This window comes from Peromyscus leucopus, chromosome 1 (assembly GCF_004664715.2).
Source record: "Peromyscus leucopus breed LL Stock chromosome 1, UCI_PerLeu_2.1, whole genome shotgun sequence".
Classification (NCBI taxonomy): Eukaryota; Metazoa; Chordata; class Mammalia; order Rodentia; family Cricetidae; genus Peromyscus; species Peromyscus leucopus.
The window spans coordinates 105,620,179-105,647,356 of record NC_051063.1 but is presented as its reverse complement, the minus strand read 5'-3'; the positions used below and the strand labels follow the sequence as shown (position 1 = coordinate 105,647,356).

At 54.2% G+C, this 27,178-nt stretch overlaps 1 protein-coding gene across 3 annotated transcripts in view; it reads left to right on the top strand.

The window, feature by feature from the left end:
* Positions 1–23,767, top strand: part of Gdpd5 (glycerophosphodiester phosphodiesterase domain containing 5) — an 81,070-nt gene extending 57,303 nt beyond the window's left edge. For 2 of the 3 annotated variants that reach the window (XM_028877499.2, XM_037197217.1), the window contains 14 exons: positions 2,854–2,947; positions 3,620–3,679; positions 9,955–10,053; positions 10,321–10,414; positions 10,796–10,941; positions 14,295–14,377; positions 15,624–15,774; positions 16,362–16,580; positions 17,069–17,226; positions 17,512–17,659; positions 19,080–19,162; positions 19,631–19,645; positions 21,413–21,525; positions 22,612–23,767. In XM_028877499.2, the coding sequence (XP_028733332.1) occupies positions 2,854–2,947; positions 3,620–3,679; positions 9,955–10,053; positions 10,321–10,414; positions 10,796–10,941; positions 14,295–14,377; positions 15,624–15,774; positions 16,362–16,580; positions 17,069–17,226; positions 17,512–17,659; positions 19,080–19,162; positions 19,631–19,645; positions 21,413–21,525; positions 22,612–22,760 (1,612 nt within the window). In that variant the 3' untranslated portion in view covers positions 22,761–23,767. The remainder of the gene's footprint in view (positions 1–2,853; positions 2,948–3,619; positions 3,680–9,954; positions 10,054–10,320; positions 10,415–10,795; positions 10,942–14,294; positions 14,378–15,623; positions 15,775–16,361; positions 16,581–17,068; positions 17,227–17,511; positions 17,660–19,079; positions 19,163–19,630; positions 19,646–21,412; positions 21,526–22,611) is intronic. The other variant, XM_028877500.2, reaches the window with a different exon arrangement.
* Positions 23,768–27,178: the final 3,411 nt, after the last annotated feature.

Sequence of the window (27,178 nt, the reverse complement as noted above, 5' to 3'; positions counted from 1 at the left end):
CTACAACACTACCCATGCCCTCACCTCCTCCATTGCCAGCTTTGTGTTGACCTGGAAAGACATGGGCAGGGAAGCAGATCCGGGGTGCTTCTGAGAACTCTTTCACTGACAGATTTTGGAAACTGAGGCCCAAGTTCACATGTCCAGTGTGGGGAGTCAGGGCTAGGGAGCAAGCCTCTGGTGCGCCCTGAGTTTCTTTCTCCCTCTGTGAGGTAGGATAACTCCAGTCTCATCAGGTTCTTATGAGGATAAGACAGGGGGATGGGTGGGGGCAGGGCACAGAGCTGCTTCCTGGGAGGCCAAGTCTCCACCCGAGGGAGGCTCTGACTCAGAGCACCGGGCTCGTCAGACTCGGCTTCTGGTGGGCTGAGGTTCAAGGATTCTGCTAGGATCCCAAGACTATTAATGGGACATGACATGTCCACCCACCTGTGTGTTAGTTACTTTCCCGTCACTGTGACAAAATGGTTGACACAAGCGACTTCAGAAAGGAGGGGTCTGCTTTGGCTCACAGTTCCTGTCAATCATGGCAACAGGAGCTTGAAGCAGCCGCTCTTGTCACATCAGGCTCAGGGGGAGATAAATTCTGATGCTCATCTTGCCTCCTGCTTTTTAGTCAAGCCAGGACCCCAGCCCATGGGATGGCACCACCCACATTTAGGGTGGTGTCCCCGCCTCATTTAACCTGGTCTAGAAACTCCCTCAGTGCGTCCTAGGTGAGGCTAGATTCTGTCAAGTTGACGATCGATATGAACTGTCATACTCTCCGAAGCTCCAGACTGGACCACCGTCATTAATGAATACAGTAAAGGACACACTGCTGTTGCCTCCGCCTGCCCTGTAGCCCAGCAAGATGATCCAGGCCCACTCACGTGCCGGAGCTGGGCCCTGGTCTCTATTACATATCACAGGTCAATCATGCATCTTTGTGAGTGTCTAAAGCATGGGTAGTATTGTGGATGCATGAGAACATTGCTTGCTGGCCCTCAATGGCAATCCCTAGACAGCAGCACACGCCCTGTGTATATGGACAAAGTGAGGTCTGAGGAGGGACACTCACCCGTGGTCATACAGCCGGTCAGTGCCAAGGACACATGTCAAGTGCAGTCTGAGGAAATACGGCCTCAGAGAGGGTAGAAGGGCCTTTGCGAGGTCACACAGCAAGCTGCTGATGGATCAGTGATGGAGGTTTGACCCTCAATAGCTTCCTGTCACTGGCAAGACTCAGCAGATGCCAGGCCTGTCTAGGAGGCAGCCCAGAGGCCTGCCTGCCAACTGCAGCTCCTTTACCTGCCAGCTGTTTCTTGGGAGGCTGGAGCTTCCCTTGAGTCTCTGGGATTACGTCCTGCACAAAGAGGATGTAAGCACCAAGGGTCAGCACTGGATGGGCATAGGCAAGGAGAGCCACATAGGGCCAAAGAGTGTCCAACCTTTTGACATTGAGACACAGCGCTGTCATCGACAGTGTACGCTAGAGAACTCCACCGTGGGATTATTGCGAACAAACAAACACACCCAAAGTAACCAAACTCACAACAACGTTTGACGGACATTCACAATTTCTCTTGTGCAGGTTGGACACACCTGTAAGCTATTGTGTGTTGGTCCTGGAGGCTTTCCTGCCCAATGTGGCCACACTTGAGAGGCCAGTGGGACCAGAAAATCTCTCAGGAGTAGCTCCAGGGCTGATTCCTGGACTTCTTTGGGCCTCAGTTTCCCAAGCTGTAAAGTCAGATGAGCCTAGCCTGTGATCTTCTGAATGGTGGGCCTTCCCACAGGCTCAGAGGAGGGCCCTGGGAAGGGACAGATTCCCATGGAATCTTCCTGATGTCTCCTCCCAGCTCCGGGCAGGCTACCACTACTTGTCCTGACGCTGGCTCACTCTTTAATACCCCGAGTGAGTTACTTTATCCTTTGAGGCTCTCGTTCCCTACAAACACAAGGAGGCTGTGAGTGAGTCATCATTCTGGTGAGCAGCTCAGCTGCATCCTCCAGGACCCTTAAGAAGTTCGCTCCCTCTGCCCTGTCATTCTGTTTATAGCAACCCGACCCAAGGAAATAGAAATGCAAAAAGATGTGTTCGTTCTCTCGTCTTCGTGTTAGTGTAGAAAGTGAATCATTGCAAGCCATGATGTTCCACGACGGGAAGCCGGCTATAGATGGCACACGAATGCAAGAAGACCACATGCTGCTTTCAAATAAATCACGTTTTCTCAGCACTTTTCCTGGTTTCAGTGGGTGCTCTCGTTAGGAGGACATTTGTTATGTCCTTGTCACAAGCCTCCCTCCCTTCATTCCCTGAAGCCCCGTGAAGGGCTTTCTCTTATCCCCCTCCTACAGGTGAGTGGACTAGAGGTTACATCTTATCCATTCTAAGGCTCCATAGTTACACATTCTGTCATTGAACATGAGGTGAACGACCGTCAAGGGCATCTCAGAATCCGTGATGCCTGTCACCTCCACAAGGTCCTATGAGCCAGCAGGGCAGTGTGGAGATTAGATCCAGAGTGTGTTCGTCCCTCGGGGCTGTGTTGACCATGCTCCTGAGGGTGGTCGGGGTGAAGTGTTTATCCCAGATCTGCTGTCCACACACGTCTATAGGTGCAGCGGCCGGTGGGAAGGAAGGGTAATGGCTCTCAGAACAGTGACTGGGCTCTTCTGCTTCGTGCCCCGAGTGCCCACCAGAAGTAGGCATGACTGGCCCTAAGGGAAGCACTGATTGCCAGTATGGGATGGGAAGGGCTTGCTCGTGACTCCTCAGCGGCAGCTGTGTGAGAACAAGGATTATCCTAGCTCCGTTGGCTCAGCAGTGGCCCGGTGGGGGTCTGACCACTGCCCCTCTCTTCCCACCAGGTACCTCTACAACCGCATGGGCTACTGGAGCGACTGGTCTGTGCCCATCCTCGTGACCACAGCCGCTGCCTTCACATACATCGCAGGCCTCCTGGTATGAGTGGAGAAGCTCCCCTGGGCTCATGTGGGTCTGTTCCTAGTAGAGGGAGACATGGCCTGTGCTGGTCTGTGAGGAGAGGGTGGGCTTCTGGCCAGACCCCTTGAATGTTGCTTGGGTCTGAGGCCTGAGTCCTCCAAGGTAGGAGGTCTCATTTTATGAGTCCCCTTCAGCTGTCCCTCTGGAAGCCCCTTCTCATCCCCCACCCCACCTCCAGGCCAGCAAAGAGTCATTCTGGCTTTCGGCACCTACCACAGACACCTTCCAGAAACTGCTTGGGCTGCCTACCCCCAATGTCCTCCGCACTAAGAGACTCAGGTTGACCCCATTCTGCCCTTGGGGGCTCCTTGGGGACAGGGCTCAAGTCTGTTTCTGAATCCCAGGGTCTAGATCTCCCAAACAGTTGATGCATAAAGTTGGGCAGTTTGCGTGCCAAACCCAGGAACCTTGCGCAGGGGAATTCCTAGAGGAGGAGGCTGGAGGCCTGGAGTAATCTGGAAGGAGGCCAGGCCAGGCCAGGGCTGGGCTGGGCATTCCTGGTGCCTGTGGGGAGGGTGTGCTGCCTGCCTAGGGTCAGACCAAGGGCGGGGGTGTGGAGCAGGGCATCTGGAGAGCGGGCAAGCTTTCTCGTCACACTTGGCTTGACTGGTCCCCGGGGACCCCCTTCAGGTCCTGGCACTATGTCACGTCGCTGTGGGGCAGCAGATGAACCTGTACTGGCTGCACAAGGTAAGGGGGAGCTGCTGTACTCGGGGGTAGGGGGAGCGGGGGAGGGGAAGAGGCGTGGAAGCAGAGAATAGCCTGGGTGGTCCCTCCCCGGGTCACCTCTGTAACTGCGCTGTGTATTCCACTGGACCCTGACTGCGCCGGGCACCATCCAGCCCAGCTTGCATTCACCCCTTTAACCCTCACAGACCTACAAAGTAGGCACTGCCACCACCCCACCTTGCAGGGGCAAAAAACAGAGAGGTTGGTCTACATGCCTAAGGTCTCACAGCAAGAGTGGAAGGCCCAGGGTTCAGCTCTGCAGCCATTCACTCACCAGCGCTAACTCTTCTCGGCTCCCACCTTCCCTACTGGCTTTAGTGAGTTCTGGTGATAGGGCCTAGGATGACCCAGACTGTCCTGGGCTGGTCCTGATGACTGACTCTCTGGGCTGCCATGGGATAGTCACCTCAGCTTCTGCTGCGGGAGACGTCATTCCCACCCCTGAGCATGCCCGCCTTTCCTTGGCTTTTAGCGCCTTGCTCTGGCCTCATTTGCTCACTTGCTCTTTCCTGTTATTTGAACCCTCCCTGGGCAGCTTGTGTCCCAAGGGAGGGGCTTCCCCCCAGCCCCAGCAGCCTCCCCATCTCCCAGATGCATTTTGGAGCATTTGTGTTATCAATTTCTATCAGGTCTCAATCCCAGCCCACTCCAATTTGGTGCTCCTTGAAGACTAAATTGGCACTGATTGCTTCCCTGGTGTCCTCAATGTTCATTCCAGACCTCATTCCAGAGGTCCCAGGACTTCATCTGACTCTCATGCGCTCTCTCTCTCTCTCTCTCTCTCTCTCTCTCTCTCTCTCTCTCTCTCTCTCACACACACACACACACACACACACACACACACACACAGACACACACACACTGAGTGTAGATTGTTAATGCCTGCCCTGCTTGAACAGAACAGGCCACAGAACAGAATTGGGCCAGTCCTGGCCAAGATAGAACCACCCCCACACCCGTCTAGAAGCTCCAGGGTGTAGAGGGAGGGGTGGGTCATCTCTTTAACCAGAGCATGGCTACGAGTGAGTACACCATCTAAGAAGGGGCAGAAACGCCTAGAAACAGATGGGACCCTGGAGATGGACCCAGCTAGCCGAGGGACATGAAGAGGGAGTTAAGGCACAGATGAGCATGAGTTGGATTGGGAGGTGCAGGGCCAGCAGTGGGGGACACCTTGGGAGCCAGGCCCAGGTGGCCGAAGTCTTGCAGGGATGAAGAGAACAGTAGGACAGTCCCGCTGGTCTTTCTTTCTGAAGACTGCTCTGGGACTTCCTCAGCCCCCTCCGAGAGGTCCTTTCTACTCTGAACTACATAGCTAACACTTGAAAGAGGGGACCAGCTGGCACCTGGGGATGGGGCACACATGCTGTGGTCACCTCCTGGGGCTCGTAGGGGAGAAGCCTGCAGTTCTGCAGAGCCAGGCAGATCTGGAGGCTCCATGCAGGAGTCCCTCAGCTAACCTGCTTCCTGCTTCCTGCTTCGGGCCCTTTGTCCTCCATCCACACAGTCCTGGGAGATCTCAGAGGCGGAGGGGCCTGCCAGACAGTGCTGATCCAGGCTGGACTGGTTTCCCAGGCTCAGGGCATTTGACCAGGGCCTGGAAACTCTACAGAGTTAAGGGATCCTTGTCATCTGTGTCTGCTTACTTTATCTTAATTCACTCTTTTATGTGACCAAAAATTCAGACATGAAAGAAATCATACTCAATGAAAATTTCCCTACATACACTGCCTTTTCATTTTAATTACTTCCCCGTGTGTGTGTGTGTGTGTGTGTGTGTGTGTGTGTGTGTGTGTGTGTAGCACATATATGGAAGTCAAAGGACACCTTTTGGAAGTTGGTTCTTCTTTCCCACCATGTGGGTCCTGGGGATCAAATGCAGATCATCGGGCTTGGCAACAGGTGCTATCTCACTGATCTCCCTTGGTTGTTGTTTGGTTCATTCATTCATTCATTTATTTGTTGTTGTTGTTTGGTTTGGTTTTTCTAAGCAGGGTTTCTCTATGGAGCTCTGGCTGTCCTGGAACTTACTTTGTAGACCAGGCTGGCCTGGAACTCACAGAGATCTGCCTGTCTCTGTCTCCCAAGTGCTGGGATTAAAGGTGTGAGCCACCACTGCCCGGCTCCTTTTTTTCTTTAAATTTATTATTTTTTTTTTTATGAGCACGGGTATTTTGCCTGCATGCATGTAAGTATACTGCCTGTATGCAATGCCTGCAGAGGCCAGAAGAGGGCGTCAGAGTCCCCGGAACTGGAATTGCAGACCGTTGTGAGCAGTCATGTGGTCGGTCCTCTGCTAGGGCAGCCAGTGCTCTTAACTGCTGCAGGGTCTCTTCAGTGCCCTCCCTTTCTTAAATGTGCACATAGTTCACCTCCCCTTTGCCCCCCTCTTAGAAAAGTGCAAGGAGCCCTTCCTGGACACAGGAAGGCCATGCCCATCGGCGCCTGTCACCTGCTCTTGTCCCCTCATTCTCTAGGTATCTACGCAGCTCCTGTTAAAGATCCAGTGGTTTTCAATCTTTTTCCAGGGCAGTGCAGCTCTGATCCGGGAGAAAATAAACATCGTGTGTTTTTCTTTTTCTCTTTTCTTTTGTTGTTATTTTGAGACTGCGTCTCACTTAGAGCTCACTCTGTAGACCAGACTGGCCTCGAACTCACGGAGATCCACCTGCCTCTGCTTCCCGAGTGCTGGGATCAAAGGTGTGCGCCACCACTCTCGCTGTCCGCTTTTTATTTCATGTTATGTTATTTTTGGGACGGGGTCACTGTCTGGAGCCCAGGCTCATCTCCAACTCATCCTCCTCCTACCTCAGCCTCCTGAGTGCACACATTACAGATGTGTGCCGCCATGTCCAACAAGAAGGTCTACTTTCATAATCTTGATCTTGCCCAGTGCCCTCTTTGCCACACACCACCAACCCATGCTCCCTAGACAGTAAGTGGACTTGGTCTTTCACAGAGGTGGGCACTGGAGTTTTGGCTTCCTGGTTCCTATCCTTTTGCTGTGGGGTCTGCTTATTAATTTACGGGAGCTCCTGGTAGATCTGGGGAGTTGACCCTTGGGCTGATGAACTGCAGATAATTTAAAAATTGCTCAGTTTGTCATTCATCTTTTGACTTTGTTTCTTGTATTTGTGCCATGTGATTTTTTTTTTTTAATTCTAAAAGAACATTTAAATCTGGGTGGGTGAGGTGGCGCACGCCTTGATCCCAGAACTTGGGCAGCAGAGGCAGGCAGATCTCTGTGAGTTCGAGGCCAGCTTCGCCTGCAGAGCAAGTTCCAGGACAGCCAGGACTGTTACACAGAGAAACCTGTTTGAAAAATAAGACAAAAACAAAAACCAAACAAAAGCCGGGCGGTGGTGGTGCATGCCTTTAATCCCAGCACTCGGGAAGCAGAGCCAGGCAGATCTCTGTGAGTTCGAGGCCAGCCTGGGCTACCAAGTGAGTTCCAGGAAAGGTGCAAAGCTACACAGAAAAACCCTGTCTCGAAAAAACAAAACAAAACAAAAAAACCACCACCACCACCAACAACAACCACAAAAATCTGAATCTGTCATCTTTTTTATGGCCCTTGGGTGTTGGGTCAGACTTGAAGGAAGGGCCCTTCCCACTCCAAGATGATATGAAAATTTTTGTGTGATATCCCTAGGTAATTGTATGGCATTGCTTTTTTGACATTTAAATGTTCGTAGATCTTTTGGAAGTTATTTTGGGGCCTAGTGTGATCTTGCCAAGCTCCCTGGAGATGCTTCCCAGTGTCCCCAGCATGTCCTCAGCCGTCCCCCTTGCACACACACACACTCTCCCCCTCCAATCTGAAATGCCGTTATATTCCTTTAATGCAGTCAGACCTCTTCCTGAACTTGGCTTTCATTTACTTCTCTGGTTTTATGCCAGGGTCACGTTGCTTTGAAGATGACAGTTTTATGGGACATTTTAATCCTGGTCTGTTTAAAGTCCCTGGTTCTCCTGAGTCCCAAGGAGGGGAAGGTAGAGAGAGGGGTTTAGGAATGAGCAGGGAGAGGGCCATCTGTACTAGGTGAATACTGTGGCCCAGAGCTCCAGCCTGTGAGGGAGCCCCAGGAGAAGTCTAGGGGCCTGGGAGGTGAGGGAAGTCAAGGGATTGTGGGGAGCTGTTTTGTAGCAGACAGAAGACCTGTCTGTGAGAGGACCTTTGTGCCCAGCCACCACCCAGAGCCATCTCAGATGCCTCTTGTGAGGGGGGCTGTCCTGGCAGTCTCCTCCCAGCTGTGGTGATATTCACTAGCTCTGCTCTGTCCCTGTTCTGTGGTGCTAATTCCCTACCCCAGGGTCAGCTGCTGTGGTCCCAGGCTTGGTCCCAGGCTGAAGCCCAGAGACTCTGCCTGACCACAAGTGTGGCTGAGCTGGGCTGGTGCCTGCTGAGCCCTGGACACCCCAGCAGCACCATGAATTCAGGCTGTTCCTCAGCAGCTGGGGCACGTGACAGTTCTTTCTGGCAGCTAGCTTCTGACCTTCCAGCTGCTCCCTAGAAAGGCACGTTTGAGAACGTCCTGTCTGCCAGACGCCAGGTTTGTCATGATAGCATTGAGCAGCGTTTCTTGGGTGCTCACTGTGTGTGACGGGCACTTCCCCCACAGGGTTTCATCTGTTCCTCTGTCACCCCTTTCGGTTATGATTATTCAGAGTGGAGGCACTCACGTCTAATACTCATTTCCTTTCCGTGGCAGTCACTGTGCAAAGCATGTGTGTTCCCATTTATGTCCCTGACCCCTCCCCGGGAGGCACTCACTCATCACTGTCCCTATGTCCCAGCTCAGAGAAGTTCCCCAAAGTTGTACTCTCCTCCAATGCAACAGAGCCAGGATTTGACCCAGGAGTGTGACTCAGGTATAGAGAGAGACCCGGGCCTAAGAACCAGGCACCTGCCAAGAGACCAATCTACAAGGCTGGATTCCAATTCTTCTTGGGTCTCAGCACACAGGCAAGACTCAGATGAATGAGTGAGTGAGTGAGTGAGTGAGTGAGTGAGTGAGTGAATGAATGAATGAATGAATGAATGGGATTCTTTATAGCCATCATAGTCATAGCCCAGAAAGACAGAAATGCCATGGCTGAATTCAGGTCTACCCAGGCCTCCAGGTGCTCCCGGGTTAGGTTTGGGAGGGGTCATGATGTTGTAAGCCTGTGTTATTCCTGTGGCTGAAGCACACCATGGGGAAGAAGTCTCTCCCCGAACTTTCGATGCTGCTGCCAAGCATGATGGGTAGTACAGCAGCAACTGTAAAACTGATGAAATTTTAATTGTATTAGGATTATGGGGAATCGGTTTTATTGCAAGGGCTTCCGCTGGTGGCCTCCTATTGTAATAAGATGTCTTCAGAAAGTGCTCTTCAGAGGCTTTGCTGGTGGAGGAGGGGCCGGAACCATGAAGAATTCTAGGGCTCCAGAGAGGACTGAAGCAGGGAACCCCAGCTTAGTCTTACTTGGTTTGGGGTTTCAGGTGCCATCTGTCACCACAGATCTCTGTCCCTGAAGGTACCTCCATGTTCATTACAGCTGTGCCCCCACACTTCCTGTGGAACATCCTAGAAGCTGGGCTGGGGATGTGGCTCAGTCGCTAGTGTCTACCCAGCATGCAGAAGTCCCCAGCATAGCATAAATATGGTGGTGTATTCCTGTAATCCTAGCGGCAGGAATGTCAGGAGTTCAAGGCTACATAAGACCTTGTGTCAAGAAAAAAAACAGCCAGATGCAGGAGACCCAGGCAGCCAGTTTCTCAGGCAGCACCATGAGCAGAGCCCAGCCTCAGCATCTGCTCCCCAGTGAAGCCCAGTCCTCTCCCACTGCACATCTCTCTCCTGCCTCTACCTCTGGCCTTCCTCTCATGTCCCTGCCGCCTTCAGCCCATCCCAGGCTCTCTCCTTCCCTCCTCTTCCTTGCTCTTTGTGAACTTCCTCTTCTTTTGGTTTTTGTTGTTGCTGGTTTTGGCTTTGGGTTTTGGTTTTTTTGAGACTCGGTTTCTCTGTGTAGCCTTGACTGTCCTGGAATGGGCTCGGTAGACCAGGCTGGCCTCGAACTCAGGGATTCACCTGCCTCTGCTTCCCAAGGATTAGAGGCATGTGCCACCACAGCCTGGCCTTTGTGCACTCCTGCCTTCCTCCCCTCCCCTCCCCTCCCCTCTTCTCTCCTCCTCCAAACACAAGCTCCCTTCTCTCCTGACGTGACCCTCTGTCTGGTACCTCCCTTTCCAGATGGTGCTGGTGGTCATCCTGGCCTCCACGGTGGTGGCCATGTCAGCAGTGGCCCAGCTGTGGGAAGATGAATGGGAAGTGCTGCTGATCTCCCTGCAGGTGAGTGAGCTGGGCTAGGGACAGGGACATTGCTTCCCCAGGACCCTTGCAACAGGGGGTGCTTTTATCATACCTGTTCCCCCACACCAAAGCTCAGAGCAGAACAGGAAGGGGTTTCCTCGTAGCAGGATTCCCAGTGTCTTCAGCTGACAAATGGAGACAGGATTGCCTGTCGTGTAGGTAGAGACAGTCAGCAGCATGCTGGTGACCTGAGCGTCTGGGCCTGTCTTTGAGTCCCAGGTCCCCCCTGCCTCTCTTCACACACAGGGCACGGCACCATTCCTGCACATAGGGGCCCTGGTGGCCATCACTGCACTCTCCTGGATCGTAGCAGGACAGTTCGCCCGTGCAGAGCGCTCCTGTGAGTACCCCCCCCCAGGAGGGCCCACGCATCCCGGACTTCACAAATACCAAGGCCTGCTTAGGCTGTCCCTACTGGGACTCTACCTGGGTGGCCTGGGCATGAGGTGGGGCCTTGGTGCTGGGCATGGGAAGGGGGAGGGGCTGGCTCTAGGTGGTTCACAGATGCTACCAGAGGTTGCTCTGGATCCCTGCTCTGGGTCCCTATGTCTGTGTGTACATGGGTGCCTAAGTTGTAGATGGGGTGCACTTCCTGTCAAGAGCAAAGGCCGCTCCTCAGATCACCCAGTTCTGCATCCCAGTCTGGCCCACTAGGCCTGGTTGGGCCTGGTGAGGGCCGAACAGGTGACTCACCGGAAGTTCCCACCGCCCGTGTCTGCAGCCTCTCAGGTCACCGTTCTTTGCTCCTTCTTTGCCGTGGTCTTCAGCCTCTACCTGGTCCCTCTCACCATCTCGTCTCCCTGCATCATGGAGAAAAAGGACCTGGGCCCTAAGCCTGCCCTCATTGGCCACCGAGGGGCCCCCATGGTGAGTGGCCCCAGAGGGAGGACCCTGAGGGAAATGGATGTGATCCGTGTGGTAGCAGAGCAATAGGCCAGCTCGATGCCCTTTCAGGAGTAGTAGGAGGGACTGAGGAGAAGACCTGAGAAGCTGGGTGGGCATGGATCCCGAAGAGCCCTAAAGACTCCTGCTAGAAAAATCCCAAGATATGCTAGAGGGTTTTCGGCTCCAGCCCTGCACTGCCAGCCCTTGGCTAATGGAGGCCAGGAGAGCTGTAAGCAGGTGACCTCAGGGCGAAGGCCAGGTCGGAGGCAGGAGACCCCAGTTCTAACCACTCGAGGGAAGACAGTGGACTTGACTGAAGAGGAAGGGGCAAAGTCAAAATCAGTATTGGGATGCAGCACTGAGGTGCCAAGCACCCCGTAAGAGAGCTGAGATAGACAAAGTCCCCAGAGCCATGCTGCCTTGGGGGGCTTGGTCCAGGCCCTGGCCAGCTGTGGTAGAGGTATGGCTTCACCATCTCTGTTCCCTGTCCCCTCCTAGGCCATACACACAGTGATGGTGGCTGCTGTGGGGTGAAGGCGAGCATGGACAAAGTGTCCAGATAGATCCCAGGCACACAAAGTAAGAGACAGGATTGCGACCTTCCGCGGGACCCCTTTTCCGATCAGAGTGTCCCCATGCACCAGCACCTGGGACCTGAGCCTCTGGGTAGAGGCGGTGCCCATCCCTACCTACGCTGGAGCTCTCTAGATACCCGGCCCTGCAGGGAGTGCCATGTTGTTGGATTCAGCGTAGAAAAATGCTCTCCAAAGCCACGGGGCTGGGGGGATGGCTCAGTGGTTAAGAGCACGGTGTGATTGAGAGCATGTAGCATGTAGTGGTTAAGAGTGTGTAATTCGGTTTCCAGCACCCAAATCAGGTGGCTCCCAACTGCCTGTACCGCCAACTTCAGGGGCATCTAATGCTTCTGGCCTCTGGCCTCCATGGTACCTGCATACATGTACACACACTCACATGCGCACACACACACACACACACACACACACACACACTCACACACACACCGACTCACACACATACATATGCACACACTTACATACTGATAATAATTAGAACACTCTGCCAAATTAACAATTTTTAAGGTATTTATCTTCATTTTTATGTGTACGGTTGTTTTGCCTGGCACTGTGGAGGCCAGAAGAGGGTGTCAGATCCCCTGGGACTGGATGGCATTGTGTGTGAGCTGCCACGTGGGTGCTGGGAACCACACGGGGCCTCCTGAAAGAGCAGCCAGTTCCTCGCTTCAGAGCCGTCTCTGCAGCCCCCAGATTAACAATGATTATTTAACATGGCCTAGAATCACAGTTTAGCTTTCCTTTATTTTCTCCCCAAATATCTTTTTGTAGTACAGACTTTTAAAACCAGCATCCAGTGACATCATGCTGCCCATCTGCTTGACACATGTCTCCCCGGAGCCTTTTATTCTGTGGCAGCCCCCCCCCCAGTTCTCCTCTGTGCTATTTATCTGTTGACAAAGCCGTCACCAGACAGGCTCCCAAGCTGTGCACTTGGCTGCTCGCGTCCCTGTGGTGGCTTGCTCATTATGCCTGTTGTTTCATTTTTTGAGACAGGGTCTCAGGGTGCAGCCCAGAATCGCTAGAACTCACAGACCTCCGTCTCACCCTCCTGCGTGTTGAGGAGGTCACAGGTGTGTGCCACCATGCCTGGTTGTGGTGTTCAATTTTATGGGTTTTTTTTTTCTTTACCCAACATAGGATAATGGTGCATATTTGCAGGTCAGGGTGTTATTCTCACATGTGTGCACAAGGCATTATTCTCACATCAAAGAGATTCACCTGTCACCTCACACAGTTTCATTGTGTTAGGAACATTCAGAATCCTCTCGTCCGCCTGTTTTAAAATATACAGGGAGTTCTCATTTACCACAGCCCCCCCCACCACTGCTGCAGACTGCCCAAACCTCTCCCCTCTGCCCATTAGTCCTACCTGCTAACCAGCCTTTTCCTCCCCACTCTTAACCTCAGCTAACCACTATTCTGCTCTTTACCTCTGCGAAGTCAACTTTAAAAAAATGGTTTTTTTTTTTTTTTTTTTTTTTTTTTTTGGTTTTTCGAGACAGGGTTTCTCTGTGTAGCTTTGCGCCTTTCCTGGAACTCACTTGGTAGCCCAGGCTGGCCTCGAACTCACAGAGATCCGCCTGGCTCTGCCTCCCAAGTGCTGGGACTAAAGGCGTGCGCCACCACCGCCCGGCTAAAAAAATGTTTTTTTTAATTGGGGGTGCAAGGTTTATGTCTCAGAATACGTGTGGAGATTCCGAGGACAATCAGCTGGAGTCAGTTCCCTCCTACCATGCTGTCCTGTGGATGAAACTCAGGCTGTCGAGTTTGACAGCAAGAACCTTTACCTACTAAGCCATTTTGCAGGCTCTTTAGTGGCGGGTTTGGGGGGGGGAGCATCCAGTGCCCTGTCGATGTCACCGTGAATGACTGTGTCCAGGGTCACCAAGTGTGTGTTCAATGGGGCTTCTCAAATGATTGCCAGCCTTTAGAGTTGCTAGGTTTAAATCCAATCTCTGGTTTGGTGCTGACCCCTAGTGGTAGGAGGAGGTATGACAACTTACTCTGCATGGAATTGAAGGAGACTTGGAAACTCACTCCTCAGCTGAATAAATACTTTCAGAGAACAGTGAGCCCGCATCCCCAATGGGCAGAAGAGGAGGTGGGTGCTTAGGAGGGAGAATTTACCCAAGGTTGCAAGGCAGGGTCATGCAGTGTGGTGGCTGGAACTGATCTGGGTGATCTGCTATAGGGTTGCGGCTTAAGTTGGGTTTTAATGCATGTATTAGTGTATGGATGAAGAGAATATTATCGTGTCTGAATAGATGAAGAAACTCATCACACCACAGAAACCCCATCTCCTCTCCTTCCCCCTCCAGAATCTCCACCAGGACTGGGCTCTGAGATTAATCCAGAAGGAACTAGGCTCTGCCCAAGGCTGCCACAGAGCCACAGACCTGTAGAAAAGGCCATTTGCTTCCAGAGTCTTGCTCAGGGCCTGTAGTGCAGCAAGGGTGATGTGGTCAGAGTTACTGTGTGCTAAGCCCTAGCTGTGCCGGGCTTCCATATGTACATACTCAGCACACGGCCCCCCCCTCCAGTCCCCCGGGAGGTACACATGCCCTAACAAATGGAAAACCTGAGCCTCAGAGCAGCTGTGTGGGTGCCTGGGTTGCCACAGCAACTCCACAAATGAGCCAGGGTGAGAAGCAGACCTCCCAGCAGGGAAGACTACCCACTGGCTGGGGAGGGGTCACCAGTGGGACCCTAGCTCGGCCCTCACCACCCTTTCCTTTGCAGCTGGCTCCAGAACACACCCTGATGTCCTTCCGGAAGGCCCTGGAGCAGAAGCTGTATGGGTTGCAAGCTGACGTCAGCATCAGGTTGGCATGGGGGAGGAGGGCAGTGGCAGCCCCCACTCCCTAGCGTCTGCATTTGGGTCTCGGGGTAAAACCTCCTGACCCTGCCTTAGCCGCGGGAGCGTGGAGGCTTGGATGGTCCACAACAGGCCAGGCACCCTTTCAGGGCAAATGAGGTTTGTGCCAGACTCCAGAATGTAAAGAACAGGCTCCTGTTTGGATGTGAGGACCTGGAGCCCTGCCACGGACACATTAGAAAGAGAATTAGATCCGTGTTTCTCTGCTGGGTGAGTGCAAACACTTGGCTAAGTGAAGCAAGCAAGGTACAGAGAATACAGTGGCAGTGCTGGATCCAAGACTGTACAAGAAGCCAGGCGGTGGTGGCCACACCTTTAATCCCAGCACTCGGGAGGCAGAGGCAGGCAGATCTCTGTGAGTTCGAGGCCAGCCTGGTCTTTAGATCGAGTTCCAGGACAGCCAGAGCTACATGGAGAAACCTTGTCTCGAAAACCAAAGCAAAACAAGACCATACAGAAGTGATGTGCACATTTCCATCTGTAGATCACCATATGTGTTAGTATAAGTGCTAGACCCACCCCGACCTATCTCCTCACCCCCGAGGAGAGGAGAAGGCAGGACCACCAAATACTATTCCACGGGGTGCACAAGGAACAGTTACACCTTGCGTGTGAGGTTACCCCTCCCGGTGTGGACAGCATGGATTAGACACACCGTACCTCTCCGGCAGGAGTTGATAAAATGCCTTGAGGAGCGGGAAGCCTGGTGCCCTTTATTATTTCACACTACGGCGCCCGTGAACCGTGGCCAGCCCTGGTGGGATGAGAAGGATGAGGGAAGTAGGCGGACTTGGTCAGAGGGGCCTGTGCTGCCACTGTTATCAATATGGCATCTCAAGGACTTGGTCTGAGGCCAGGTCCCACCACTTCGTGGCCGTAGACCTTGACATAAGTGCTTCCTGCTTAGCCTCATTTCCCCATTATCACCTAACGTTGCTAAGTGACAGAACTCACTTTCCCCGGGCCTCCCCTCCTCAGCTGTCTTCCCCACTTGACCTTCGTAGAGTCCAAGGACTTGTTCCTGGAGCCTTTTGAGGTCCCCACCGGCCCAGGACGCTCCCCATGTAGGTGGAGAGTCTGGAGCTGAGATGGGAACAGAAGAGCTGTGTCCTCTGAGGGCGGGGAGAAGGGAGGGTGGTGACTGGGGACAGGGATAGCCCTGAGTGGGGGGTGACAGTGACCCTCTCCTGCAGCCTGGACGGCGTGCCCTTTCTCATGCACGACACCACCCTGAGGCGGACCACCAACGTGGAGCAGATGTTTCCAGAGCTGGCCCGCAGGCCTGCGGCCATGCTCAACTGGACTGTCCTGCAGAGGCTCAACGCTGGCCAGTGGTTCCTCAAGGTCTGCCTATACCTGGGCCTGCTGTAGGCATGGGAGACGTGGAAGACTCCTAAAGGAGGAGGCAGGTGGTCCTCAGCTCAGAGGACCCTAGCCAGCGACCTTCTGTGGACTCTGGCATCCAGACCCCGGAGCTATCACTGCTTGTTAAGGGTCTCTGGTCTGGTGGCTTTCCCTCTCAAGGATGCTGATCCTTAATAGGCTTGTTGAAGCTGTAGCCCTAAGACCGAGGATATAGTTCACTTGGAGTACTTGCCTAGCATGTGCTAAGCCCTGGGTTCAATCCCTAGCACCTCATAAACTTGGTAGAGTAGCGTAATCTCAGCACAAAGAGGATCAGGAGTTCAGGGTCATCCTTGGCTATGTAATGGACTCAAGGCCACACTGGACTGGCTCCAAGCAAAGGGTTCTCTTGGGAAGCAGGCGGGGACCACCGAGGTGAAGGTTAGGTCCCTAACTGGGCCACAGCCATCAACTGCCAATACACCAGCAGTCACTGGCTGCCCTGGGTCTCCATGCTCTACTGCCAGGGAGGTGCTTGAAAGCCCCGAAGGGCTGGTGACAGCCGTGTATGTCCCTGTCTCTGCCAGACTGACCCCTTCTGGACAGCCAGCTCCCTGTCACCCTCAGACGTCAGGGAGGTCCAGAACCAGTCCATCTGCAGCCTGGCAGAGCTCCTGGAGCTAGCCAAAGGTAATGCCACACTGCTGCTCAACCTTCGAGACCCGCCCCGTGATCATCCTTACCGTGGCAGCTTCCTCAACGTCACGCTGGAGGCCCTGCTGCATTCAGGCTTCCCACAGCACCAGGTGAAGCCCTGTTGGTGACCCTGGCCTAGCCCCTCGCACCACCATAGACTCACCTGTCCCCTCTGCACACTTCACCCCACTTCAGCTTCCCCGTTTGGAAAACAGGGCTGTGTGTGCCTTCTGTTCCTGACTGGTCCGTTCCGGGGGCAGGAAAGAGTCCCATAAGTGCTTTCGGATGCTCAGAGGAGAGTGGGCGCCTCTGTGTTCCCTGGTTACTTCAGTGGAACGAGACCCAGATCACCGTGGTGTGACACTTTGGGAACCTGAAGCCACTGTGACACACAGTTCTGTAGATGCTCAGAGGCGGGGGGGGGGGGGGGGGGGGGCTGCCCATCTTGTCTTGACCAGGGAAGCTGCCCGACTTGTTCACTATGGGCTCCGTTGCTGTGGACGGGCCTCTTTTTGACCCTCGAAGGGTCTAGCAGGACTAGAGCCCTCACCCCAAGTCTGGAGATGAGAGGTCTGACCACCTTGGCTCCTGCCGGCAGGTCATGTGGCTGCCTAACAGGCAGAGGCCTTTAGTTCGGAAGATGGCTCCTGGCTTCCAGCAAACATCTGGGTCTAAAGAAGCCATTGCCAGCCTACGGAGAGGTCACATCCAGAAGCTGAACCTTCGATACACTCAGGTGTCTCACCAGGAGCTCAGGTGCCTGCCCTGTGCCGCCCCAGGTGCCCCTGAAGGAGGGAGGGAGGGACTGTGTACCCCCAGTTTAACCCTCCACCTATGACATGTGGGCACAGGGCAGAACACACACAGGGTTTGGATGTGGGCGGGAAGCACTGGGCAGAGCGGGGCTTGTCCTGTGAGCTTGGACGCAGACATGCCTTCCTCCTGGGGTGGCTGTGAGGGTGACGGTCTGTCGGGGTGCTCCTCCAGCTTCATGCAGCAGAGCACCTAGAGACAGCTGACCAACCTCTGTCCCCTGCCCAGGGACTATGCATCCTGGAACCTGAGTGTAAACCTCTACACTGTCAACGCTCCGTGGCTCTTCTCCCTGCTGTGGTGTGCCGGGGTTCCATCCGTCACTTCTGACAACTCCCATACCCTTTCTCGGGTGCCTTCTCCCCTCTGGATCATGGTAAGTTGGAGATTGTGGGGCCTGAGGGCATTTAGGGCTATCAGTCACCTGCCAGGGCTCCCCCTGGGGAGAACCTGGGATGGTGGCAGTGTGTGTGTTGGGGGGGGGGTGGCTATAGGCTAAGGCAGAATGGGATTGTCACAGCTTCTGAGGTCTGAAGTGCTAGAGACCCTGGGCCTGAATCATGGAAAGATCACATTGCCTCAAGAAACTGACAGTTCCCTAGGTTGTGGGCTACTTGTTAGATTTGGTTTTAAAAGAAAGTTGTTCCTGCCAGGCGGTGGTGGCGCAGGCCTTTAATCCCAGCACTCAAGAGGCAGAGCCAGGGCGGATCTCTGTGAGTTCGAGGCCAGCCTGGTCTAGAGAGCGAGTTACAGGAAAGGCACCAAAACTACACAGAGAAACCCTGTCTCGAAAAACAAAAACAAAACAAAACAAAACAAAAAAAAAGGAAGTTGTTCCAAAAAGAGGGTACAGCACAGGTCTACTTGGAGGACCATGAGGAGTGTGTGGAGGTCAGTCGTGGAGCATCTGAGACGAGCTGAGTTCCCGCTCCTGCCCCTGAGGTAACCCCAGGAGTGAGGCAGAGGCTCCCCTGCCACGTCCCCGAGGGCGCAAAGACAGGGAAAGTGCCCATAGCTAAGGGCGGCCGTGTTGGCAAGTCAGAGCTAAATTACAGGTGGTTTCAGGAAAGAGGTGTGGCCCAGGCCAAGAGGGCCCCCGTGGTGGACAGGGAGCTATGGAGGTCTGGGCCGTGAGCTTCAGACTGATGCAGCTCATCAGGCCCCCTCCCTGCCAAGCCTGAAAGAGCCACTTTCCAGTTGTGGTCCTTAAATGCCCCCAACACTCCTCGAAGGTGACATGAACTAATAGGCAGGCAGCAGAAGGGTGCAGGCCCCACGAAGCTGATGGACCCCAAAAGTGCCCCCCATTTGTCTTGGGCTGAAGGTGCTGAGGCTGTACATATGGGGCTTTGTTTTCCCCAGGCCCTGTGATCAATGTCCTCTTGTCCCATACCTATTTATAGGGTCATATGTCCATCTGCCAGGCACGTGGCACCTTACATGCAAATAAAGGATCCGTCTTGTATCATTTGGCTCTTGCTTTGAGCTCCTGTAAGCTTACACACACTTGAGACTCCACACACCACTTCTACCGTGAAATACACACACAGACACACACACACACACACACACACACACACACACACACACGCACATGCATGCACGCACGCACATACACACACGCACACCTTAGCCCAACATGCCCAGAGTCCACTCTTACAAAATAAAATATTAAGGTACCTCAAGCTCCTCCCCTGCCCTTCCTCATTAGTCTAATATAAGAGGTCCCGCAGTCTACGGCCCCTCGGTCTAGGTGAGCCATGACTGTAAGCTGGTCTTGGGTCATTTCTCCACAGCCCCCAGACGAGTACTGCCTCATGTGGGTCACTGCCGACCTGATCTCCTTCAGCCTCATCATCGGCATCTTCGTGCTCCAGAAGTGAGTAGACCCCAACATGTCCATCACCAGCCTACCCTCAGCAGGCCCAGGCCCCACCCACCCTCAGCAGAAGCCGGATGGCCTCTAGAATGAGCTCCCAGCTCGGGGCTCAGAGCCAAACCTTGCCCTGATCTGCTGTGTGCTATCTGGTGGACGCTGCCCCCTCTGCGGCCGGTCTGCCCACCACTGTCAGCCAGGGCATGGGGTTCACTCCTGGGAGGACCGAGGGCTACTCTGCCAGCTGAAACCTCCACACCCCTTAAGACAGCTGGCACGTGATTGCCATGGGTGGGATGGGTGGTCCGGGGAGGGGAAGGTGTTGGGCCAGCCTGGGGCCCTAGGCAACCAGGAACTAAGGGGCTGGGGTTGGCTCTTGACTGACGTTCTCTCTCTGTCCCATCCTGCTCTGATGGCGCATGTCCCTCCTCTCTCCCCTCCCCCTCTCTGCTGCACTCTGGCCTCTCACAGCTATCACTTGATCAGGTAATTCTGGTGTGTGCCCTCCTGCTCCTCTTCCCCCTTCTGGCCACTCCCTTTCCAGGTCTGTCTGAAAAGCCGCTGTTCAGCAAGTGCTGGGTCACCTTGCCCGCCTCTGCCTGCAGCACTGGCCGTCTCCACCCTCCCACCCCGCCCTCCTTTCCGCTGGTTCCTTTTCTTTTCCTTTTTCCTTGGAGACGAGCTCTCACTACGTAGCCCAGGCTGTCCTCCGACTTTCAATCCTCCTGCCTCAGCCCCCTGTGTGCTGGGATCGATTCTTCCGGTCTGGCCGCGTGTGCTGTACTAGTTGGTCCCCCTGCAGTTTTTGCAGGTGGGGACCAGCGTTTCCTTGGTAGGTGCTGACCCAGCTTCCCTCAGCACCGGAGTGTCTCCCCTGGGGACAGGGCCCTCACATCCCCAAGTCCAGCACTCAGGGGGCCCTTTGCCACCTGCCCCTTGCGAAGTCCCATTTCTGTTTCTCTCCTGCTCCGTTGGCTTCCGCCTCTCGGGACTTCCTTTCCGGTGGTCCGTGCTGTTTCTCTGTCTCTCTCCCATCGCCTTTTCTTCTTCACTGTCTATGACCCACGCCCTCACTCCTCTCTCCCTCCCCCGGGAGACCCCACCCCCACCCCCAGTGGCTTTCCTGTCCCGGATGTGCCTGGCTGTAGAGACCCTGGCCTGACACTTTCCCCAGTGGATTCTAACATTAGTGGCCAAGGTGAGACCTAGGTATTAGGGATGGTCAGGTGTCTTAGGACCTGCTGGGTCAGGCAGCTTAGCTGGACAGCTTCTAGGCCAGGGTCCAGGACTGAGCTCTGGAAAGGAAGTTCAGCTTGCATAACTTCTTTCCACCTGCAGAGTCCACATGGCGCTGCCTGGTGTGGTCCTGAGCCCACCAGACGTAGCTCAGGCAGAGTCATTGTCTCCTGAGGGAATAGGCAGAGGGAGAAGAGGGGACCTGGGAGATGAAGCAAGGGGAAGATAATTTCTCTGTGGGACTTATTCTTTCATTCATTGATTCAACAAACACTTGGCCAACACCGCAACTCCCCGGGCATTGAGGCTGGCGCTGGGGGCCTGACAAGGAGCCAGAGGAACAAGCCCTGGCCACAAGGATTGGCAAGGCAGCCGGCCCAGCCCAGGCACAGTGCCTTCCCCTCCTGCCTCCTGCTTCCCCCCCCCCCCCCGTTTGCTCCGTCCTGCCACCCTGTCTGTCCATTTCCCCATCTAGAAACCCACAGTGAGTTTCCTATGGAGTCTTCACTGCCTCCAACCACCCATCAGGGTTCCATCTCCTGGGGAATCCAGGGTGCTTATTTCTAATCAGATAACTCCATACCAAGTTCCTCTAACATCCTTGTCTGGGGACCTGTGAGGGCCAGTCCTCTTTGGCCCCTTCTGGCTTTCCTCAGCCCATTGCATTGGCGGGTTTATAGGAGGCCTCTGCTGGGGCTTCCTGAGGCTGGTGTGTCCATAAAGCTGGTCATCAGTCACATCTGCTGAGCTCCTCCTCATCCTCGACTGTCCCACCCAAAGAGAGCCAGGACGGAACTAATAAAACTGCCTATCTGGGCAAGGGCTGCTGATAAATGAGGGGAGAGAAAGGTAGGAGAGCCCTGGCTGGGAATCAGTAGATCGCCCCTCTCTGAGCCTCAGTTTACCCATTTATGCTGTGACTCTCAGGCCACATCAGGAGAGGCTCTGGAAATGGGCAGGGTGTCTGCTCCAGGGAGGCTAGGGAAGGACCTGATGCCCATGGGGCCGTCTCTGCAGGTGGCGTCTGGGTGGCATCCGGAGCTACAACCCAGAGCAGATCATGCTGAGTGCCGCCGTACGCCGGACCAGCCGGGACGTCAGCATCATGAAAGAGAAGCTCATCTTCTCAGGTGACAGCCTGCATGGACCCTGGATTAGGGGGTGCACATGTAACACAGCAGGGCAGTTGGACATAACCTCTTCTCAGGTCCACACCCGTGCACCTACTGAGGATAGAAACACATGCATCTCCACATCAGACAACCCCAGATCCAGGGGCTCAGTGTCAGCCTTTGGTGGGGGAACAAAGGTGACGAGCTGGGGTAGGGGGTGGGGTGTCTGTCTGAAGGTCCTACACCTTTCCTTGGTTCACACACAACTCCGATAAGTGGCGACCATGCTCTGTCCACTGCTGGTCCCTGCTGACGTTCCCAGTCTGATGAAGGCAGCTGTAAAGACATGGGCAAAACAAGGCATCACTGCAGCTCTTGTAAGAAGAGCCGAGGCAGAAAATGTGCTCAGGGCTCCCTGGGGCCGCAAGGAAGGTCTGGGGTGGTGACGTAGCTGAGGTGTGGAGGAGGTCCAGAGGTGCCTGTGTAGTGGGATGCTCAGACACAAGAAAGGAGGCTCCCGGGGGAACGGGTATGCCCCCCAAGGCTGCGCCACGTTCCAGAACCTCGGCTCTGCCCAGCTCTGCCAACATTAGGACACGGGTGTCCTTGAGGGGCTCTGCTCAGGTCCCCACCCTTGCGGGCTGTGATGGGGGCTGGATGAACCAGGCTGGCTTGAAATAGGAGACCCCAACCCAGTCTGGGGGGAATCAAGGAGGTGGCTGGTAGACCAACATACCAGAGATGGGGAGACCTGAGCCTGATTTTAGGAAAAAGAGGGATTTCTGGGGAGGGAAGTCACTCAACAGAGAGAAGCCTGTGTGTCCAAATGCCTGGAGGAAAGCAAACACGGAGTAACAAGGCACCTAAGGGTGCCATGGTTTTCTGCAGCAGGATGTTGCGGGGGGTGGGGGTGGGGGCTGCAGAGGACTAAGGGCCCAGGAGGGACCAAGGGGCCCCTGAACGCCAGGCTCAGTGCCCACAGGCTCAGTGCTAACTGGATCCACTGGTTACAGCTGCCTCTAAGTGCCTTCCTCTCCTCTTGTCGTCTCCCTGTCCTCAGAGCCCGTCTGCCCCACTCACATTCTGTCTCCTCTGGTCCAACAGAGATCAGTGATGGCGTGGAGGTCTCTGACGAGCTCTCCGTGTGTTCAGACAGCAGTTACGACACCTATGCCAACAGCGCAGCCATTCCCGTGGGCCCTCGAGGTGGTGGCAGCCGTGCCAAGACCCTCACGGACCGGGGTGGGCATTAGCTGAAGATCTGTCTGCCCAGCTTGTACCTAAGGTAGAATCCCGAAGAGCAGCGCTGGCAGAAACCAGAGCTGGCAGAAACCGCACCTGGAGCGCCCTGGGGGCTGGTTCTGCAGCCTGCTTGGATGCTCCCAGCTCCCTGGTCAGTTCCAGCCTCTCTTGCGGGTGGTGCCCTCTCCACTGAGGCTCAGCTGGGCCTGGACTCTAGCCTCTCAGATGCCCCTGCAGGCCTGGGGCTTTTCATCCAGGAAGGGAGGGCCTGGTCTCCTGGTCCACTCTCAAGGCCATCCTCAGCCTCCCAGCCTGGAAGGTTGGTGAGTCACTGGCCTGGGCCATGTGCCCCCTGGAAGTGGAGAACGTGGATGCTTCCCCGCGCCCACTCCTGTCTATTTCTCTGTGCTGTAAGATGATTCTGTTCTCATCCTGCCTTGAGGACGTTGGCTGGGCCTCGCCCCTGCTGGGCCTCGCCCCTGCTGGGCCTCGCCCCTGCTGGCAGCTCCACTTTCTGCTCCCATCTCAAAGCACAAGGAGGTTCATCTCAGGAGGAAAACCAGCGGCTATGATGGAGACACGTTCCTCCCAACCAGCTTCCCTCCACCACTGGCCCCTGTCCCTGAGAACTAGTTAAAGATGGCCAGAATCACAGGCTGGGCTGTTCTGCCTCACACCCAACTGTCCAAGAGGCCTCTGGGCAGAAGCAGCCTTGAAGACCAGATAATTAACAACAGACTGATATGACCTTGGGTTCCCACAGCCGTGGCCACAGGGCAGTGGGCCACCTGGGCAAAGTGCTCTGGACTCCGTCAAGCACGGGTGTCTGGCCAAAGATGCCTGCAGGAAAGGGAACCTAAGGGCTAGGACAATTAAAGCTGCCATCTCAACGTGTGGTGTCTCTGAACTGTCAGTGGCAATCTGGGGACACATCATGTGAATCTGGGGTTGTGGGCTGGGCCCTGGGTTTGAGGAAGAGCCATTTCACAAACAAAAGTGAAAATGACTGACTATCTGAGCTCTTCCCTTGGTAAGCCATGATGCCTAGGCTTCAGGAGCCCTGAATTGCGAAACCAATAAACGCCCTTTCATTGGGGATGGGGGTGCAACATGGCAAAGTGACCACCCAAGGCCACGTAGCTTTGAACAAGTCCACATCTTTGAGAAGTCCAGATCCACACCCTGAACTCTCATGTTTAAAAATGTCTTGCTAGAGTGTGGTGCCGCATGCCTTTAAAAAATATCTTTTTAAATTCAAAAAAAAAAATATTTATTCGTGTGTATGTATACATGCCCCTTGTATGTGGGCACCCTCAGAGTCCAGAAGACAGTATTGGCTCTCCTGGGTCTGAGGTACAAGCTGTTGTGAGCCACTTGATATGGGTGCTGGGAACCAAGCTTGGTTACTCTGGAAGAGCAGCCAGTGCTCTTAACCTTAGTGACCCATCTCTCTAGTCCCCAAAATGTCTTCCTGAAAATAAACTTCAGTGGGCTGAGGAGATGGCTCAGTGGTTAAGAGTACTGGCTATTCCTCCAGAGGAGCAGGTTTCAATACCCAACACCCACATGGTGGCTCACAGCTGTCTGTAACTGGCCTCCACTGCACACATGTGGTACAGACATACACACAGAGAAACACCCATACACATATAATAATTTCTCTTTTGAGGCAGGGTCTCTCCATGCATCCCTGGCTGTCCTGGAATTCACTATGTAGACCAGGCTGGCCTTGAACTGCCTTCCTCCGACTCCCTAGTGCTGGGATAAAAAGGTGTGCTCCACCATACCTGGCTCAAACAAAACAAAACCAAAAAAGAAAACTCCAGCTCTGCTGAGAGTAAGGGGGTGGGGTGGGGGGCAGGGCCTTTTGTAACCAGCTGGGAATGGCATGGCAGGGTGGAGAGTCTGGATCTGAGACAGGCTATAGAGGGGGGTTAGCAGGTCCTTCAAGGTGACATGGAGGTATCTGAGCTCCTGGATGTGGAGAACAAGCCCCGAGTGCAGAGATGCCTCTTGCCTTAGTGGCTGTGGGTCTGGCTGAGGCAGGCCGGCACCCTCTGCTCAGCATGAGAAGCAGTCCCTGGGCTGAAAGTCAACACAGCACTGGGAACACTGGTGTCGTGTCCCCTCCCACCTCACAGTCTTTGGGACTCTGCCTTCTGCCCTCTGTGGGGAAGATCAGCCGTAGAAACAGGGAAGGTCTTTAACTCTCGAGGCTCCCACTGAATCTGCATGGAAGAAGAGGAAGGCTGAACTCCTGCACCATGCTGCACTAGGTCAGCGGTTCTCGACCTGTGGGTCCCAACCCCTATGATGGTCAAAGGACCCTTTCACAGGGGTCGCCTAAGACCACCAGAAAACACAGATGTTTACATTATGATTCATAACAGCTAAATTACAGTTATGAAGTAGCAACTAAAGTAATTTTATGGTTGGGGGTCACCACACCATGAGGGACTGTATTAAAGGGTCGCAGCATCAGGAAGGTTGAGAACCACTGCATTAGGATAATGCCATGCCACTTAGGGGACCAGTCACATCTCCAAATGTGGGTGTTCTAGATAGAATTCTTGCTATAAGAAGATTCTGTCACCTTCTAGGAAGAAAGGAAATGATCCCCTTCCACATTCAGACCCTTCAGTACCCCCCCCCCATTAACCTTTCTACACAGCCCCTTCCTGGGGAATCTGGGAGGATTTACCCACTGTTTCCCTCACCACTGAACATCTAGCAAGATCTTCTCTTTCTGGGGCAGAGATCATCTCCTGCCTGCCTGTCCCTGGACACAGACAGAACACAACCAGATCTGCCAGGTTGGGAGGGGTGCGCTATCCTGCCCACATGACTCAATGGCCACTCTCCAGCCTGTGGAAACCCATTCCTAAACGATGACAGTTTCGTGGAAGCCTCTCACTGTCCATCCAGTCAACTCCCCTGGGCTCACTGGCCATCCTGATGAGCCTTGAGACACCTTGCAATCACAGGCAGGGGGGTAAAGAAGTGCAGAGCCTGGGGTCCTATCCGGAATCTCGGGTTGCACCCCACCATCCCAGAGCCTGCTGCGGTAACCCTGCCCGGAGGGCCCGAGCAGAGTCAGGCCACTTCCCTGTCCACCAAGCAGTGACTGGCAGGCCTGTCTCCATGCTCCCCTGGGCCTTCAGCTCACGTTGCACCCTGGCTTCTCCTCCCTGGCTTAGGGGTTGCTGAAAACCCCACCTTGCTGAAGCTCTCCAGTAGCTCCCTTGGCTACAGAAGACACCTCACTGCCCACTTTAAAAAGAAACAAAAGAGCCTTTTCACATTCCGGCCACTCCCTGTGCATCCCTGCTTCCGCTCCTCTAGTGTCCTCTAGCTCAGACGACCCCCTATCTCCTGCAACCCATCTGTGAACCCTCAGCCCCTCCCCAAGTATAAGGGTCCCCAAGCCACTTCCATCCTTTTAAATTTCTTACTATGTGTGTATGTGTTTGTATGTCACAGTACAGCTGTAGAGGTCAGAGGGCAACTTGTGGGAGTCCGTTCTTCCTTCCACCATGTAGGTCTGTCCTGGTGTTTTTATCCGTTGTTCTGATAAACACTGTGGTCAAAAGGAATGTGAGGAAAGGATCTGTTTTAGCTTACAGGTCATAGTCCTTCGTCAAGGGAAGCCAGGGCAAGAGCACAAGGCAGGAACTGAGGTAGAGAGCATGGAGGAACACTGCTCACTGGCTTGCTTCCCTCTGGCTTGCACAGATACCTCTCTTACGAATCCCAGGACCAGCTGTCTAGGATGGCACTGCCCATCATAGGGTGGATCTTCCTACATCAATTAGCAATTGAGAAAAGACTTCACAGGGCCCGGCAGCAGTGGCGCACGCCTTTAATCCCAGCACTTGGGGGAGGCAGAGCCAGGCAGATCTCTGTGAGTTCCAGGTCAGCCTGGTCTACAGAAAGAGATCCAGGACAGGCACCAAAACTACACAGAGAAACCCTGTCTCGAAAAACCAAAAAGAAGAAGACGACAAGACTTCACAGACATGGCCACAGACCAGTCTCATGAGGCAGTTCTTCAGTTGAGATTCCATCTTCCCAAGGGACTCTGGGTTTGTGTCAGGTTGACAACCTAAGCCGTGACAGGGTCCCAGAGATTGATATCGAGGCTATCAGATTTGGCAGCAAGTGCCGTGGCCTGCTAAGCCATCTCCCGGCCCTGGTAACACCCTTTCATGCCTACATAGAAAAGCTCTCTCCTCCCCCAGTACAAGAGCAGTTAACCATTTCCTGTTTGGTTTATTTATTTATTATGTATACAGTGTTCTGCCTGCATGTTTGACCTTGCAAGCGCCAGAGAGAGGTCACCCTGAGATCTCTGATTATCGGAATGGTTATGTGCATGAACAAAACAAACCGACGATTGTGGTTGCTGGGAGATTATGAAAGCTTTTTTCAG